Source organism: Chroicocephalus ridibundus, chromosome 8, assembly GCF_963924245.1.
Source record: "Chroicocephalus ridibundus chromosome 8, bChrRid1.1, whole genome shotgun sequence".
Lineage (NCBI taxonomy): Eukaryota > Metazoa > Chordata > Aves > Charadriiformes > Laridae > Chroicocephalus > Chroicocephalus ridibundus.
In genome coordinates, this window is record NC_086291.1 from 49559686 (window position 1) to 49574194 (window position 14509).

The 14509-nt window shown below is 51.7% G+C and overlaps 1 protein-coding gene across 1 annotated transcript in view; it reads right to left on the reverse strand.

The window, feature by feature from the left end:
• HS3ST4 (heparan sulfate-glucosamine 3-sulfotransferase 4) overlaps window positions 1–14252 on the reverse strand; it is a 69582-nt gene extending 55330 nt beyond the window's left edge. The window contains exon 1 of the mRNA XM_063344727.1: window positions 13338–14252. Coding sequence (XP_063200797.1) covers window positions 13338–14014 — 677 coding nt within the window. The 5' untranslated portion in view covers window positions 14015–14252. The remainder of the gene's footprint in view (window positions 1–13337) is intronic.
• Between the last annotated feature and the right edge of the window lie 257 nt (window positions 14253–14509).

Below are 14509 nucleotides of genomic sequence, written 5' to 3' on the forward strand. Positions count from 1 at the left end.
CTATCGATAGTCTCTGGCACGGGTCAAATTTTACCCGTGGCTCCGAGAGCGGCTCTGTCAGTGAGGATCCCGCGCCTCTGCGCTAGCAAGTGCCCTTCATTAATTCTTAATGCTGCCCCAAGTACATCCAGTGTCCTCCTCGCCTTGGCAGCCCGCCCCTGCGAAGCGGGGCAGACAATAAGCAGAGCCCCCCTCCCTTTCCTTCAACAGAAAACAAGAAGCCAAATGAAATAATGAAAGAAAAGAAACTCATTTTAATGCCACAGAGGGAATTGTTTTATTGCTAAAGCAGCAAATAGAACTAATTGAATCCACTGGAAAAGAAAAAAAAAAGGAGTGAAGGAAAGAAGAGGATAGGTGCAGTGTACAGACAGAAAGGGCGAACTGGAGTCTGAATATTCATGGGCCTGGAAACTGCAAATCCTTGAATGCAAAATATCTTCATAACTGATAATACTGCCAACAGCGATGCATGCACAGCGCTCAGAGAGAAGAAGTCAGGAACGGTTGCATTTACAATATTTTTTTTTTTTTTAAGTAATATTATGGAACAAATTCTCTGGTTCGTTGAGCTGCCTTGCACTCCCTGGTAAAACAGAACAGCCTGGGAGCGAGCACCACGGCCGGCGCTGATTCCCACCCGCGACTGAGCGCAGGGCAAGGCTGGGCAGGGCAAGGTGCCCAGGCGGGCAGGCGGCAGAGCCTGGACAAGCTCCACCAACACCCACGGTGTCACGTTCACAGGCTCTGGGCACCTTGGGACAGTTTTGCTGCCCGCCAGGGACAGGCAGGCGAGCGGGCAGCTGCCTGCGGGATGTGGGGGTCTGGGAAGGCAGCTGTGATCCACCGTCCCCGCGGTGGGCTCAGCCCAGTCCCGCATGGCTGGGCTGCAGAGCTGGGGCGCTTCGTCCCAAATCACTTCCCATTTCACACGCCGCCAGTTAAACCTGCCACAAGCTTTTAAACGCACTGTTTGCAGTGAACCTTAATTTTCAGTGGCAACATATATATTAATGTTGGGGGTTGCATTTTAATTAAGGCAGCATTCATGTTCTTCATTACAGTACTAAGTCATCCAGCAAGAAACACCAAGGATATAAATCCTGTTAATGAAGAAAGAGCTACATATTCTGCGCTGTACGTTTAAGCACAGGGGCACCACCTTACAAAAGGACTGTGACATGAGGTGCAAGGGGGTGTTCTGGGAGAAAAACTGGATTAGAAATGCAATTTATACTCTGAAGGGCCACACAACATTAATTTGGCACCACCACATCTGTAGGCACCTAACCTGCATCCCAAAGGCACAGCAAACAGCCTGTTGTACCTCAGTTTCCCCCCCTAGAAAAAAAACAAGGCACAGCTAGGCTGCATGGGTTTGCCAGTGGGGTCACACTGTGCCCAGGCTCCTCCTGGCCCCCGTGGGCAGGAGGGGAAGGTCTGCGGAGACCCTCCGCCGTCAGGAGCCAGCAGAGCCGCAGGAGAAGGGAGCTTTCCCCCCCGTCCAGCTCCTGCAGAGCACTGTGCACCCAGGTAAGTGGTAACTCGGGGCTGAGCATTCCCCAAGCTTGCTGGAGGGTGAAATCCGCCTCTCTGCAGAGCCCCCCCCAGTCCCTCCCTACGCCAGCATCCCAAATCCTTGCCCTCTGGGCACGGCAAGGAACTTCACGCTCTCCTCCACCAGCGCTGCACTCCAAGCATTAGCAAAAGTTAATAGGGGGCATTGGCAGAGCCGCGCTGGGAAGCGCCTCGCCGGGTTACCCCGGGGAAGGACCTCGAACCGGGCAGCAGAAGACCACGGTGCCCTGCGGGGACCTCGGCCAGCAGGATTCCCCCGCTGCTGAATACATTACCCCGACTGCAGTCAGCAGCTTTGAACTTCAACATTAATAAATGAGGTCCTTAAACACTCTGGCAATGGGAAAGCACTTTCTCACCGCTGCCTACCGCAAAAAATGGCTGAAGAATTTCTGCTCAGGTTTTCCAAATGAACCAGTCCGTGGCAGGGACAGGGATGGTCTCCCACAGAGACAACCACATCCCAAGACGAGAGTGTTTCAGAATATTATGTGGGAACAGGGTAATAATAAAACACTTTGATGTAACTTTACCAGCAGTGACTCGAGCAGAAAAGCCTGTAATGATCTAATAACACATTTCCCCTGCTGCCACTCCAGCCTCGAGAAATCCAGGGTAGTCTGAGCCTTAAATCCATCCCAGCTCTTCCTTTGTCATTAATTGTTAGGCTATTTGTATTACCCATTTTACATACCAAATAGACTCCAATTTCATGGTGGGCTAGACTGCGGAAATGCTTCTTTTAATCTTTCTAATTCCAAAGTAGTATAAAACTTTAATATTTTCTAATGGAGTATACATTTACTTACATCTAACAATATCACTACAATTTAGGAGCAATAAAAGTCAAGCTCCCGTCTGTATGATAAGCTTGCAGCTTTATTTCCAAAGTTCAATCAGTTAACCTAGGAGAGCAATAGCTTCCCTACAATGAGTAACAATGCATAATAATATTTAGATAGAGATAAACCCTTTTTGCATAGGAAATTTTATTATGATTTGCTGGGTCTTAGAAATTCTCAGCGAGATGCGTTAGTTTACCAATGAAGTTATTGCCTCAGGCATTTTTCCACAGCGCTTTGATTTTTTAGGGGCTTTCTAGAGGATTTTGAGCTGAGTAAGGAACCTTTATTGTTCCTGATCCAGGCGTGTGTAGCAGACCCAGCAGCACCGCCTGCGTGCCCTCCTCCTACGCTTATTCACCTGCAGCGAATCCCCAAAAGCACCCGAAGAGCATCCCAAAGAGCGGCTGTGGGAAAGGACCGGACCCCCATCTTGAGTCAGGACTGTTCAGCCCCAGGCTCTCTGCCCCTCATGAGGGGGAGGCGGGTGGGCACTGCCAATGCCACTGGCCGGGGACTTCCAGGGCTCCCCTGGTGCCCAGGCCCCCGTTGAGCGTTTGCCCTGCCAGGCCCAGCTCCCTGGTGGGGGGAACACACGCGTGGTTACAACAGCAGTTGCAGCGAATGCCTGGCTAGCTTGGATTGCTCTTGTTTGGGTAGCCACTAATGAAGACTAGTGAGCAAGAATGCTGCCAAGTGCCTCCCCTCCACTGCTGGGCCCTGGGCAGGTTTAATCCCCTCCTGCCCGTGGCAGAGATCAGCATACAGCACCAGCCACCACGCTTACACAGGATGTTAGAGTTGGAAGGGACCTTAAAGATCACCTAGCCCAACCTCCCTGCCCCGGGCAGGGACACCTCCCACCAGACCAGGCTGCTCCAAGCCCCGTCCAGCCTGGCCTTGAACCCCTCCAGGGATGGGGCAGCCACAGCTTCTCTGGGCAACCTGGGCCAGTGCCTCACCACCCCCACAGTCAAGAATTTCTTCCTAACATCTAATCTAAATCTCCCCTCTTGTAGTTTACCCGTCTTCCATCACACCAGCTAAAGCACCTTCCCCATCACGCTCTCCGGCTCCCCTAGAACCTCTCGAGTTTGTGCCCGGCTGTTGACTGCAGCAGTTCGCCTTTCTATATGTTTTTAATGGCTCAGGTGAAAAAATCAGAGCCCTTTCCTGGGGTACTTCTGTCCCCTCTGTGTATTGCCCAGCTCTGCAGGCCCCCAGACCGCGGAGCAGCAGAGCAGAGGCAGCAGTCGGTGCTTTGGGATTAACACGGTTCAAATAAATAGCCCAGAAATTAGCTCAGAGGTGCGAGTGCTGACGGTGCAGGCGAGCGGCAGCGGGATCAATGCTGGCACTCCCCAGGGGACAGACCAAGCAGGGATGAACCAAAGGCCAATTAAAGACCTCCAGCAGCAACGGCTCCAGGATCCATGGTCTGCCATCAGCATCTCATGAGTCAGCACTTTGGATGTAAAAGGGTCAGTTTGTTTTTAAACAAGTGGGACTGGAGCCGAGTAATTCACAATTAAAACCTGCCCAAGTGATGCGGCCCCTTCCACCCACAGGTGAGCCAGGAGATGACTCCTCCTGCCACGTTTGGGGGCTCAGAGGTGGGTCTTGAACATGGGGAGGGGGCAGTGGAGCTTCCCAGGGTGTGGGGACACCTGGAGGAACCCCAGAGCCTCTGGAGCTGGTGCCTCCTTGCAGTTGGCCTTACACAGATTGGGTGGTTTTGTCTTTCCCTTGGCTGGGTGATGGCAGCTCATGCTGTCAGCTGCTGAATCCAAATGCGAATTTAATACGCGCTTCCGACGCTGACGTTCGCTTTCCATGAACGTGCTGGCTGCTCAGCTTAATTATATGAATGTCCATCAAGAACAAATAGAGAAAGGGCAGAGCTGAGGCTGAAATAAAGTTATTTGCAGATGTGGATGAACACTAATAGAAAGTATATTGTATTACTGTACCCATCTCAATGCAAGATGAAAGGAAATACACTCTAAAGCAAAGGAGGGCTGTAAATTCAAGCTACCAGAGCAACGTGGCTCTGCTCAGATCCAAAATGATTACCCACTAATAAAGGAGGGGGCCAAGTCCACTGCAGCCTGGCTCAGGAGGGAATGGAAATCAGATTTTGGCTTGAAATGTGTTACAGCAATCTCTGTAATACAAAATAAAGTCTGGCAGATGGAGTTATTTTTATCCAAAGCCAGTTCTGTTTAGTAGGTCTGTGGCTATAACTGAAGTCTCTTTGCTATTTCCTCTTCCCCCTGGTGCCCCTGCCTCAGTTTCTCCAAGGCACCGACGAGATTGGAGCAGACAGCCACGGGTATATTTTGGGAGGATCCCACATTACTTAGCTGTAAAAATCAATTGTGAATTTTGCATCCACCCTCAGCATTTGGCCTGTTTATATTACCAAATAAATTCTTTAAAGAAGTACTGTACTTCACAGGAGAGCTTGTCAAGGTAAATACCTTCATTTACATAAAATGTGACTAGCAATTGAAATGTTAAAGCCATAAAGAGCAAGTTTATGATCCATCCTTGATGCTTGGATGTATAATATGACAAGGGGGAAAATAGCGCGCCTTGCAACATTTACTAAATTGGTGTGTTGACTCTGGGGATGGAAACGGGAGATTTGAAAAAACAGGTTGGAGGGGTTTTTTGAGGTTGGTTGTTTTCGGTCTTTTTTTTTTTTTCCTCTCTTTTTTTTTTTCTTCCCATAAATAGGAATCCTTTCCACAGCCTTCAAACAGTTGGCTTTTAAATACTCTCCTTCAGCTTGGAAACAGCAGCTACCTAAACAAACAAACAGACGGCCGGGCAGGAATCTGCGTGGGAAGGAGCTACCTGGCACATGGGGCTCCCCGGGGGATGCTCGCCTTGGGTCACAGAGAGGGGGACAGGAACCTGGCAGGGGACGTGTGCCCTGGCCATGCTCTCCCACCCACCGGTGTCCCATGAAAAAGTGGAAGCGGAAAGTGGTGGCCACATACTATTACGTGTACAGCAGAGGTCTGAGAAGCAGCTCCTGCAGCCCCATCGCTCATGGCCGGCTTCAGTGGCCGCAGGGGGCTGAGCTGCTCCCGGCATGGGTCAACGGGGACCGATCCTGCCCGGGCCTCTCTCTCTACATCCCACACCCCAGAAGAAAAGGCAACACCAAGCTTTACTGCGGCTGACCCCGTGCCTTTGATCTAAACAGTAATTTCTCACTGTGATTGAAGAGACTCTTATAATTCAGGGTTTTCTTTTAAACTTTTTAAAAGGGAGGGGAAACCAATTTAAACCACTTCAAATCCTAAATAATATTTTCAAAAAAGTGAATAAAAAGAATAAAATGGACTGTTGCCTGCATACATACCACAGTGAAATTATAATATCCACACTTAATGCTCTGGAAAGTTTGATAGTGCATGTTCCTCACCTGAACTCGGTATGAACATTTCAGACACTCATTCATACTCGTACCCTTCTCAATTCATTGAAACCACTTCAAGCAAAAATCATTTGAAAGAAATTACCTCTGTGTATTACACCACGAGCAGTGAGAAATGTCCCACATGAGCCTCTCCAGCCCCCAAAGCAATAAAATTTCTGTTGAAGTGCATGATATAATGACTCAGGGAAAAGAAGTCCCCATGACAACAAGAGGTAAGAGAAATCCATGAAAAGCAAAAGACTCCGACCTCTCTCGATACAAGGTGTCACCAATTTGTGCTAGAATTTTCACTTTGAAAATCAAAAGCCTTTGTCCATAACTTTCTTTGAGAACCTGTTGTTCCTTCTTTGCTAGTCTGGGCTTCGAGCGGAGCGGAACAACCCTCGCTAAATCAGAAACCGAGCAGGGGTCAGGCTCATCATTTAAACCCATGAATGCAACCAACTGACTCTTCCCCTTTCTCTTTTCTAAGGGCGCTGTTTTTCCCCAGGCCTATTTTTGGATTTTCTGTAGCGTCTACGTGCTCGAGCCATACTGCATTCACACAGAAAGCGAAGCTCACAAACTTTGACACTACGAATAACACTTAAACTATTAGCAGCGAAGCAGTGTAGTGTTTACTTAGTGGATTATTGAGCAAAATCCTAGAGAAAGAATGTTCTTGAAAATACAGTGCAACGGTTAGATTATCCCAGGTGCGGTGACATATGGTGGTTCCCCACATGCTCCAAGGGATGCTCCAAAAGTTATCGGAAGAGGCACCTCTGCCTTGCTTGGCTGGTTTTCTGAGCCCTGGGTTCATAACCAAGCCTGGGCTGCTCCCGTTCGCAGGGTCTGTGCACGTGCTGGGGCTCAGAGGGGGAGCGGGGCAGGACCCAGCTGGGTGCAGTGGTGGGATGTGGCCCTGGTGTGTCCCCCCCCCGGACCATACTGAGTGAGTGGTGCTGGCCGCATCCCTGCCAGGGCTGCCAAGGGGCTTCATCCATGGCCGTGCTGCCTCCCTCTCCCCCTCCCTTGTCACCTGTGAACAAATCCATTTTACACGGAGGCAGAAGCAGCGAGCAGCTCTGCAGGAGCGGGTGCTCCCGAGCTCTCCCCTGCCAGCGTGTCGCCCCTCGCGCTTCTCTCACTCTCTTTGCACGAAGAGCAAGCACAGTGTGGAGGGGCTGCGGGTGCTGAAAGCAGCTGCCATTCCCATGGCTACAATCGAGTAGCCTGTGGATAACCATCATTAGGTGATAAAACACTGCAAAGAAACCTGATTCATTCCTCCATCCCATCCTTTGAGCTGAAACTGAGCAGAAAGGCAGGTAGAAGACTGCTGCCCAGCAAGGGTGCAGGGTGAGCTCCCCTGGCCCAGCACACAGGGCAGGGGCAGAGGACAGGAGAGACCCAGCTCCAGCACGTGGAAAGAAAATCCATGCCTGATGCTGGAGTGGCCTCTCTCCAGCCTCCAGATGGGTGAAACACAGGGACCGACCAGCAAAGAGCCTCACACCCCGCTCACAGCCTCCCCCTGTAACCCAGCTCAGCCCAGACCTCCACCAGCTTCACCGAGAGCTGGACGCAGGCATCGGTGGGAGGTCAGTGCTGCATGCCTGTGCTTGCTCTGCATGGGAGACTTGGGGTAGAAAAAACAGCGCACATATAGGATTTAACCCAGACCTAAAGGTTTAGGAAAGGTGAAAGATACAGAGTATTGAAAGAGCTGTTACATGGAAATACTCGTACAGTCTTCAACCCGGATTAATCCCAATGCATTGGATCCAGAGAGGAGGGAGAGCAGCTGAGTCACTACATTTCAGCAAAAGCCAACTCACAGCAGGTCCCAGAAAAAAAAAAATAATAATAAAAAAAAATCAATACACTTTTCCTAAGTTACCAGGAGCGCAAAGGGCACAGTACACTGGGAAAGCCTTTTGTAGAGAAATACATGAGTTACCAGGCTTCTGCAGCCATGCCTGTCATTAGCAGCAAACCCCGATCTATCCGTCCACTGTAGGTGTTCCTGTAGTGCCCATCAGCACAGACTCACAGCGCTGATGGAAGTGGTTTGATTTTCTGAATATCCTGAGCTGATCGGAGAGGCACAAGCATTACCCAGCAAGGCAATTACAGCTCACAGTGAGGGTCACACTGTGTGGGACGGAGGCTGAAATGGCCCCAGGCTATTGCTGTCCAACAGCTGTTAAGGGATGCTGCAGGGGGGTCTCATCGCACAGCCTCGGACATGCCCGGCTGCCAATGGCTGTGGTGGCAAGAGCTGGAAACTCCGAGGTAGGATCAGCCATGGCACACACAGAGACAGCCCTGCCATGCCAGCCTCCAGATCAGCACAGCAGGAGGGTAGGTGAGATGGCGAGCAGCCCCCAGGAGGAACAGAGCCCGTTAGAGCGATAACAGTGCATGACAGCCGCTTCCCCAATACAGACGAGTTTAATGTCCACAGGGACACGACTGAGAGCTTTGGCTCTGCAGCCACAGCCAGCTGCTCCTTGGAACCGCTGGCTCAAGAGCACATGTTTATTACTGGCAGAAGAGCTCCCTGTCATGGTATTATTCATTATTTGTATGAGGGTAGCAGCTCACCGAATAACACACAGGCCTGACTGTTAGGGAGAACGCTCCAAAAAACCCAGACAGGCGGTGAAAATAGCATTAGACATGCAAACCATTTCATTGCCTGTCATGGTGACTGCTCCCTGCAGTGGCTGCAGTGGGACCGCTCTGCACGTAAAGCTACGCCCCTGTATAAGTGCTTAAAGTATGGAGGCCTAGGGCAGAGTGAGAGGAACATGGTCCAATTAGAGAGACATCGCTGCAGCTTCTCTGTGAAGGCTCCACTGAGAGGGAGGCAAGGAGTAAAGCAATACGTGTTTACATGTAGAATTCCACTCCTGATTATTTGGAATAATATTCAAATCAGTGAACTTTAAAACTCCATAATTTAAGTTCACCGCTTTCAGATACTCTCTTTGCACTGTGGAGATCATATTTTTGTTAAAACTGCACATTTGTTTTTAAAATACTGTTACGAGTCCCCAGTTTTCTGCTAAACATAGGATGTTGAGATGGTCTTGAAAGTGTGAACGGACAAAACTGAACCACCTCCCTGTGGGGAGCCTGCAGACAGCTGGGAACGGTGGACTCTGGGCTGTTCCACTCAGCTCGGAGAGCTACCGAGATGCCGAAGTGCTGAGATCTACTGCGCTGGGCATTCACACAAGCAAAACAACCCAACTAAAGCACCTTCTGTCCCGGTGCTAAGAGCCCCTGCTCGCTTCACACAGCCACCTGAAAGCGTTTCTGTTTTGACACCTCCAGACCGGTCACCAGCAGTGTCTGAGCATCTGGAGGTGCACACGTGAAACCATCCCACAACTGAAACCGCTGGCAAAGGGGCAGCACGACAGCTGTGCTATGCCAAGAGAATTGCCTCTCCCTCTCCTCCAGTCCCATAAAGCCACCTGGGACCACACCGAAGCCAGGGCTCCCCTGCAGACCCCAGGTCCAGCCCTCTGGTACACAGCCTCTCCAACAGCTGTCGCAGCAGACACCAAACCAAGGCCTCCAGCACTGCAAGGTGACAAACCTGTCCAAGTGTTGGACACTGCAGGCAGTTTGCAGTTCCCATTATCCACAATATCCTCTCATGCTTGGGCACCCTTATTTCATGCCCAGGCAAGAAACTTGGGCATATCCCAGGTGCTGCTTCCTTTTGTGCTGGTAATGAGCATTTGTAGATGTAAGCTAAATTCCTTCTGTGCTCAGAGGCTTCCAAAGTCTCCCCATCATTCTGCTGTCTTTGTTGCACTCTCAGAAAGGCTCTCACAATTCATTTCCAACTGCAGGATAGCTCGGGGCAGAGCTCACGGCATGGGACATGCCCACTGAGGCATGAGCATCACGCTGAAGAGAGCACGTCACCCGTGCAAATGCCTCTGGTCCAGCCTGGCCACGGGGGCCATGAAGTGGGGTTAGCAGTGCCTGGGCTGAGTGGGCAGCAAGATCTGCCCTGGACACGTGAGGGAGCAGAAGGACACTTAGCACTGGCTAAAAATCAGCAGCAGTTCCTACAGGGAAGGATGGCGTATCCTGTGGCTTAGAAAGAACGAGGAGGTGGAAGAGAGCAGCCAGCAACTTCCAAAGGAAAGGCAGGTACCTGCTCCTCGTCACAACCTTTGTCCATGGCAGGACCAAGTTCTGGCATATTGTAAGGGATGAAGTCAGCAAAGTTCATCACCAAAGATAATATTTACTGCCAGCTATCAGTGTCCTGGACTTAAGAGAGAGAGGTGAAGATATGCGAGTAAGAGAGAAGTATTGTCACACTGTTAACAAAAGGAAAGGTTAAAAGTCACTTCCCACTCAGCCTTTACACACTGTTTAATAGTAGTCAAGTTACATTTTGCATTAAAGAAAAAAAAAAAAGCAGCAAGTTAGGAAATTTATCAACAAAATCTAATGTACATGGGGGGTATGAAGCGCAGTTTAAGGAAAGCTGTATCATTGGACTTGTCCTTCAGACAGCCCAACATTAGGATGTACGGCATCACAAATGAAAATTACACAAACAACAATTACACAAACAATTCTGGCAGCATAACACTAACCAACTGAAAGAAGCCTTCAACCCAGTTCATGTTGGCACAGGTGTAGGAAGACCTCAGTTCGGCAATTTCTACATAAACTTTGACTGCAGAGCTAAAGCAATCACAGACAGCACAGCTTTCCCTAAAGGTTACCAGGAAAATAGAACAGACTGCAGAGAGCTGGCGTAACAGGCTTTCCACACTGCACCAGCCAACAGGCAGAAAGCTATATTTGCACTAACTTCAGCTTCTGACTACTGTCCTGATATAAATCCTGGACACGGTGTTTATAGCCGACTAACCTCAAGGCAGCAGAGACATGAATAACACAGCACGGGACACACACAAAAGAAATGGTAGTGTTTAGGTGCTGTCTCCATTTTACAGGTGGAGGAACCAAGGTGAGGAAACTGCTTCTCTGCCCTACAGCTCTGCCAGACGAGAAGATATTCTCAGTACTGAATAAAAAAGCAAGGAACCCTGAGGGTCTGCTGTTTCCTTATTTCACTGCATAAGGAAAAACTTGACAGTATTAAAAGCTAACAGTTTATAATGCACAAAAAGAAGTGTTATATGCAAAATATAAACAAATGATAGAAGTCACTGTAAGGAGAGGCTGGTATAAACACTTCAATAGTTGCTTCTTTGCTTAAAGAAAATTGGCAATTCTGTGGATAGGAAAAAATCTCCAATTACTCTACCTGGGACACAGCTGCAAGCAGTCAGCCTTCTTAGTGCACTCAATCAGGTAATCTCGGAGAAGGTCAGGAAGAAATAGCTGCTAGCATGGATGGCAATCTACCCCCGCCCCTCCATTTTTGCTTAGTATTTGTACAGCACCAAGCACACCAGCCTCCTGGTCTGTGACAACAGCCTGACACTGGTACAGCACCAGGGGAAACCTGTCGCTCCTGCTGAGGCACAGATCACAAACGCTGTGCAACCTGGCGTCCCATCCCAGCGAGGCTGACAAACTTTTGCAAGGAGGGAGGAGAAGCAAGCTGTTTGGCTTGGATAGGTGTGAAGATGGCTTTAGGTTAAACACACAGGACAAATCCTAATGGCAATTAAGCAGCAGGGTAATTTATTTATCCCATGACCAGAGAATCCATCCCCCAGCCCACTCTGCCCAGGACCTTCACAAATCAGTTCTGACCCAACCTTTTCTTCTCCCACCTCTCTAGCAGTGCAGCACAGCACCAGTGCTAGAAATGAGCTAAACAAACCACAGAGCTACTGCAGGGATGAAAAATTTCAGAATGCATTCAGCAAATGAAAACCTGCGTGTGCCTTTTACTCCACAAGAGGAGTTATACCCACTCTCTAGCCCTTTTCTTGTAGCATGACTTTAGAGATGAAAAAGCAGCTGCTTGCCATATTCAGTGCTTGATCCTCTTCTGCCTGTTTTGAATAAAACAAAGCCTTTTTAGATGCCACTTTCTAGCCTATGCCAGCAAGTTTCTAAACTTATTTTTCAAGGCAAGCCTTTCCTACAGGAAAATCGAGTAAAATAAGATACTGTGCCTGAAATTATATATATAAACAGAATAACCACAGTCGGTCCTTTATTCTTTCCTCATGTTGGTACAGCACACTGAAAACACTCTCAGAGACAAATGCGCTTTCTCAGCGCTGATCTCCACTTTATTGAAGTCCCTCAAGAAAATCCCTCAGCATTTTAACAAAGCCAAGTGGATGCTACACCAAATAAGTGTTATGAAGACTTTGCCTCCACAATTGCCACAGAAAATCGCCTGGAGTTCCTCACATTTAAATGCCATTGACATGAAGACTGTCTATTCTATTCTAACAAAGAGCGACCAGATAATCCAAGCAGTAACTAACTTGCTGCCTCTACTTATTTTTCCCTTCATTTTCAGAGCAGCTAAACGGCTACCATACCAAGTGCAACAAAAAGACAGAAGTCATCTTAGCTACTATTTCTTATAAAGAAACTAGTATGGGTTGCTTTTAACTGTAAACTACAGAACTACTAGTAATTTCCAAGTTCCACTGATGTACTGCATTCTTTTTAGTTTTGAGATTTTTAAAGAGAGAGAGAAACCCTGAGCCATTACAATTCACTGATTTGCTAAATCTGCCAAGGCATTTAACACTTCATTACTGCAGTCCAGTATTTTCTAATAATCAGCATAAGGTACCCTTAAAATGTTACACTATGTCAGACAACAACATTTAGAGACTTCTTCATGAACAGAATTAAATCTTGTCAATGGAAAAAACTTTCTGACTTGGAACTTGTTGAATAAAGAGTGAATCTTATTTGTGAAGTGAACCCTGCAGCTTGTATGAAAGCTGGCACCCTTCTTCACTTCAAAGCCCCTATCATCACCTGGAACAACTTGCAACCTTGTTTATTTCAGTAATTATTAATTACTGACCCATTTATACATGTTTTAACACCAAGTGCAGCTGAACTGCTGCGATCTGCTCAAGCACTGTGTGCACAGGAGTTACAGAAGAGGGATGTTTTTACACATTTTCTGCCTTCCCATCAGAACACCGCATTTTAAACCACGACAGCTGTCAGGCGAGGCACCAACGCGATCGTCTGGCCTGCCCTGACAGCGCGGTTCGGCTGTCGGGCTCCGCACCCGCCGCGTCCCCGCGAACCCTCGCAGCAGTCCCGGGACCCGCCGCGGCCCCTGACTCGCCATCGTCCGGGGCCCCGGGTCCCACCGCCCAGCCACCTACCGGGGCCATCTGGGGGGGACTAGGACCCCCCGTCCCACGGCCCTCCGGGACCCCCCGCCCCGGCGGGCACGGACACACATCCTCTCCGCCCCCCTACCCCGCGATCGGGACGGCCCTGCGCTGCCCTGCGGGTCGCGGACGGAGCCCCTGCGCCCTCACCTGTACCACTCCAGCCCCTTCTCGTAGTTCCTGTCAAAGAAGTGGGGCTCGGTGCCCACGGCGCGTACGTCGGGGTGCGCCCGGATGGCCTCCAGCAGCGCCCGCGTCCCCCCCTTCTTCACCCCGATGATGAGGGCTTGCGGCAGCCGCTTCTCCCCGTAGTCCGGCGTGGTGCTGCCGCCGCCGCCGCGGCTCCCCGGGCTGCCGGCCCGGCTCAGCTCCTCGTCCGTTGTGCTCGACTCCTGCGGGTCCCTCTCGAAAGCTCCGCTCTGCGCCGTGATCACCTCCCCGGGGGCCAGCGGCGTCCGCAGCCAGGCGCCCGCCGCCCCTTCCCGGCTGCTGTTGGAGGCCCGAGTCGGAGCCGCGGAGGGGGCCGGGGCGCTGGAGCTGCCCGGCGGACTGGCGGGGGAGCGCGGGGCCGCCGTGCCAGGGAGCGCGGCGGGGGAGCGCGGCGCCCCGGGGACCGCCGTGCCGGGGAGCGCGGCGGGGGAGCGCGGGGCCGCCGTGCCGGAGAGGGCGGCCGGGGAGCGCAGGGCGCCCGGGCCGGTGCCCCCCATGAGGCTGTAGCACAGGTAGGTGAGGCAGAGGGAGAGGCTGCACATGCAGAGGAGCTTCCGCGCCGGGGGCACCTTAGAGCCGCGCCCGCCCGGCACCCCGGGCTGGGCGGGGGGGGACATGGCTGCTCCCCGCTCCTCGCCCCGGGCACCGGGCGCACATGGTGTCAGCCGCCGCCCGGCCGCCCCAGCAGCATGGGGCGCCGCTGCCCTCCCGCCCCGCCGCCGCCGGGGGGGAGCCCCGCATGGCACGGTCGCCGCCGGCCCCCGCCGGGCACCGGGGCGCCTAGGCTCAGCGCGGCTGCGCTCCGGTGCCGCCGGCTCCGCACTGTTGCCGCCCGAGTTCCTGCTGCTAAACTTTGTGCCGGGTGGGAGGCGGGAGCGCGCTCCCGGCGCGGGGAGGGCCCGCCCCCGCCGCCGCCGAGAGCGCGGGGAGCGCGCCGGGTCCCGCCGGGCGCCGCGCAGGCACCGCCGGGCCGGGCGGGGGCAGCGCCGGGGGCAGAGCCGGGAGGCACTGCGGACCGGGGCCGATCAGCACCGCGGACAGCGTCCGGTCAGCACCGCGGACAGCGGCAGGCGTGTCCGGAGCAGTCCCTGGGAGGTGCTCGTAGCCCCGCC